Below are 2,157 nucleotides of genomic sequence, written 5' to 3' on the forward strand. Positions count from 1 at the left end.
CCCTTTCTCTTGACATTCAAAATACTACTGACATTGATAAAGTCCCTGCCAAAAAAGCCAGACTGATCTATCTTAAACCTCCCTGACAGCTCTGCTGCTGCTCCAAACTGCAGTAAAATCCATAGCTAATGCAATGAAGTTGCTGTCACACACAAACACTGTGTAATGAGGAAACCTTTGGCCTTGAGCCAAAGCAGATGACAAACTTTGATGGCAGAAGACATGCACTGATTTCTACCAAAACTGTGGAGTGTATTTATGAACCCAGACACCAGTCTGGGTGCCCACACAAGGCACTGTAAGGGCTTTGCTTCGTTTTACTCATCAGGGAAAAAAAAACCAGTTAGGTCTAAGCAAGCAAAAAAGCATTTCAAGCTGTTTAGCTAAATTCCCTCATGCTAGCACTTACACATCCTGTCTGTCATGAGAGAAATGCTGTTTTCTAGAAAAGTTCACAGAGTGTGTTCAAAAATCCTGGGAGAAGTGCTTCCATACCCTGTTACTGCTCTAGCACACCCGAGGAGACTGGGGGGAGAGAACCTGTTTTGACTCATTACATGGATTATAGGTACCACTTCCATTTGCTTCTCTTTTTCCAAGCACTGTCCAAACTCCTCTTTCAGCAGGTCAGTGTGTGTTCTGCATAAGTAAGTAGGGAAATGCATCCTACTTCACACACAAACACAAAGCCCAGAACATTTTTAGCCTACTTGGTTTGGTGCTGTTCATTGTTGGTTGAACTACCACCTTGGTCCAAAGTTGTATTTAACAGAATGAGATCCTCCTTAAGTGTAACATAAATGACATTTACAGTTAATGCAGAGTAATTTCATCTCCTATTTATAATGCAGACTAAATGCATGGTAGGAAATGGTCTTTGGTTTTAAATTATTCCTTTTAAAATAAAGCATTATTAGAAATAATGGAAAATAATGGGTCATAAATACTCCAACAGCAGAGCATTAACAGCAGAAGCCAATTTTGAGTAGATTATTGCTATTTCAAGCTGACATCATTTAAGAGTTAATTATTGGGGTTTTACTAAGCTTTTTTGCCTTTTGTCAAATGAGTGACTTGGAAAAAATGAAGCATTCTCTGGCATTTGACAACTCCTTTCTGTCCCAGCGTTGCTCCGGATCGCACAGAGTGTTTCTCATTGTTGTTTTTCAGAAAGCAGATGACAGAGAGAAGCGACAGGAGGCTCATCGGTTCCATTTTGATGCTATGTGACATGCCTTAATATTTATAAAGGAGCTGCTACTCATTTGCTTAACTGAAATACTAAATTCTGGTTTTTAAAGTTATTACCGTGAAAATCCTGTTGGTGTGTTCTTTGTAAATGTTGCATTATTTGCTATTTATTTGGGGAGTGTTAGTTAGACCTGAATGTCTCACAAGGCCTTTCAGTTAACAGACTGTATAGAATAGCATCTGGCCTCTGCTGAACAGCACTGTACATTATTTTTCTGAGTAAAGGGATCCATTGCATGTACCATTGCTTGTGTACCACCCATTCTGTAGTAATGTGGCATAGGAGGAAAGCTCTGTGAACCAAGTGTAGCATTCCAGCCAGCAGAATTCCTTGGACCACTTGGAAAGGTCTTGTTATTTATTCATTCCTGCCAAATTTCTGAAAATTAAACTTGGGCAATTTCTCAGATGGTTTTAATGGTTAATTATTTGGATTGTATTAAATGGTGCTTAACCCAAAGTATTCTGTGTTTTTCTTTGTTTAAATCCCTCCGTGCAGTCATTACAGAGCTTAGGGACCAGAGAGCTGAGACCTGCAGTGTGCTGCTGCTTCAGTCATCCTGGGATGGATGCAGTATTTATGTGCCAGGTCTAGAGAGGAGACAAGGCATTAAAAAATTAAAATCTTAAAAATGTATCAGCGTTACATAAACTGCTTCTATAATTAAACTATAGCCACGTTTACTTTAGCAAGGCCCAAAGTCATTACAAAAGGAACTATTTGTTTATATGAGAAAGGTGTGGGATTTTTTGGTTTGGTTTTGTTTTTCAAGAAGGTAAAGGAAACATTTTGTGTTGCTGAGTGATGAGGTGTGTAGAGATGAACTGAAGAATGTAACAGGACACTCAGCACAAGCAATGCCATGTGCACTGCTATGCCCAAATCTCATCAGGCTGCAATAATTA

At 39.2% G+C, this 2,157-nt stretch overlaps 1 protein-coding gene across 1 annotated transcript in view; it reads left to right on the forward strand.

Annotated features, from left to right (window-relative positions):
- ITFG1 (integrin alpha FG-GAP repeat containing 1) overlaps positions 1-1,707 on the forward strand; it is a gene marked incomplete at its 5' end in the record, with an annotated part of 63,601 nt that extends 61,894 nt beyond the window's left edge. Inside the window, one exon of the mRNA XM_009073953.1 lies at positions 1,171-1,707. Within this exon, the coding sequence (XP_009072201.1) occupies positions 1,171-1,230 (60 nt within the window). The remainder of the gene's footprint in view (positions 1-1,170) is intronic.
- Between the last annotated feature and the right edge of the window lie 450 nt (positions 1,708-2,157).

The sequence above is a fragment of the Acanthisitta chloris genome, unplaced genomic scaffold (genome assembly GCF_000695815.1).
Source record: "Acanthisitta chloris isolate BGI_N310 unplaced genomic scaffold, ASM69581v1 scaffold12934, whole genome shotgun sequence".
Classification (NCBI taxonomy): domain Eukaryota; kingdom Metazoa; phylum Chordata; class Aves; order Passeriformes; family Acanthisittidae; genus Acanthisitta; species Acanthisitta chloris.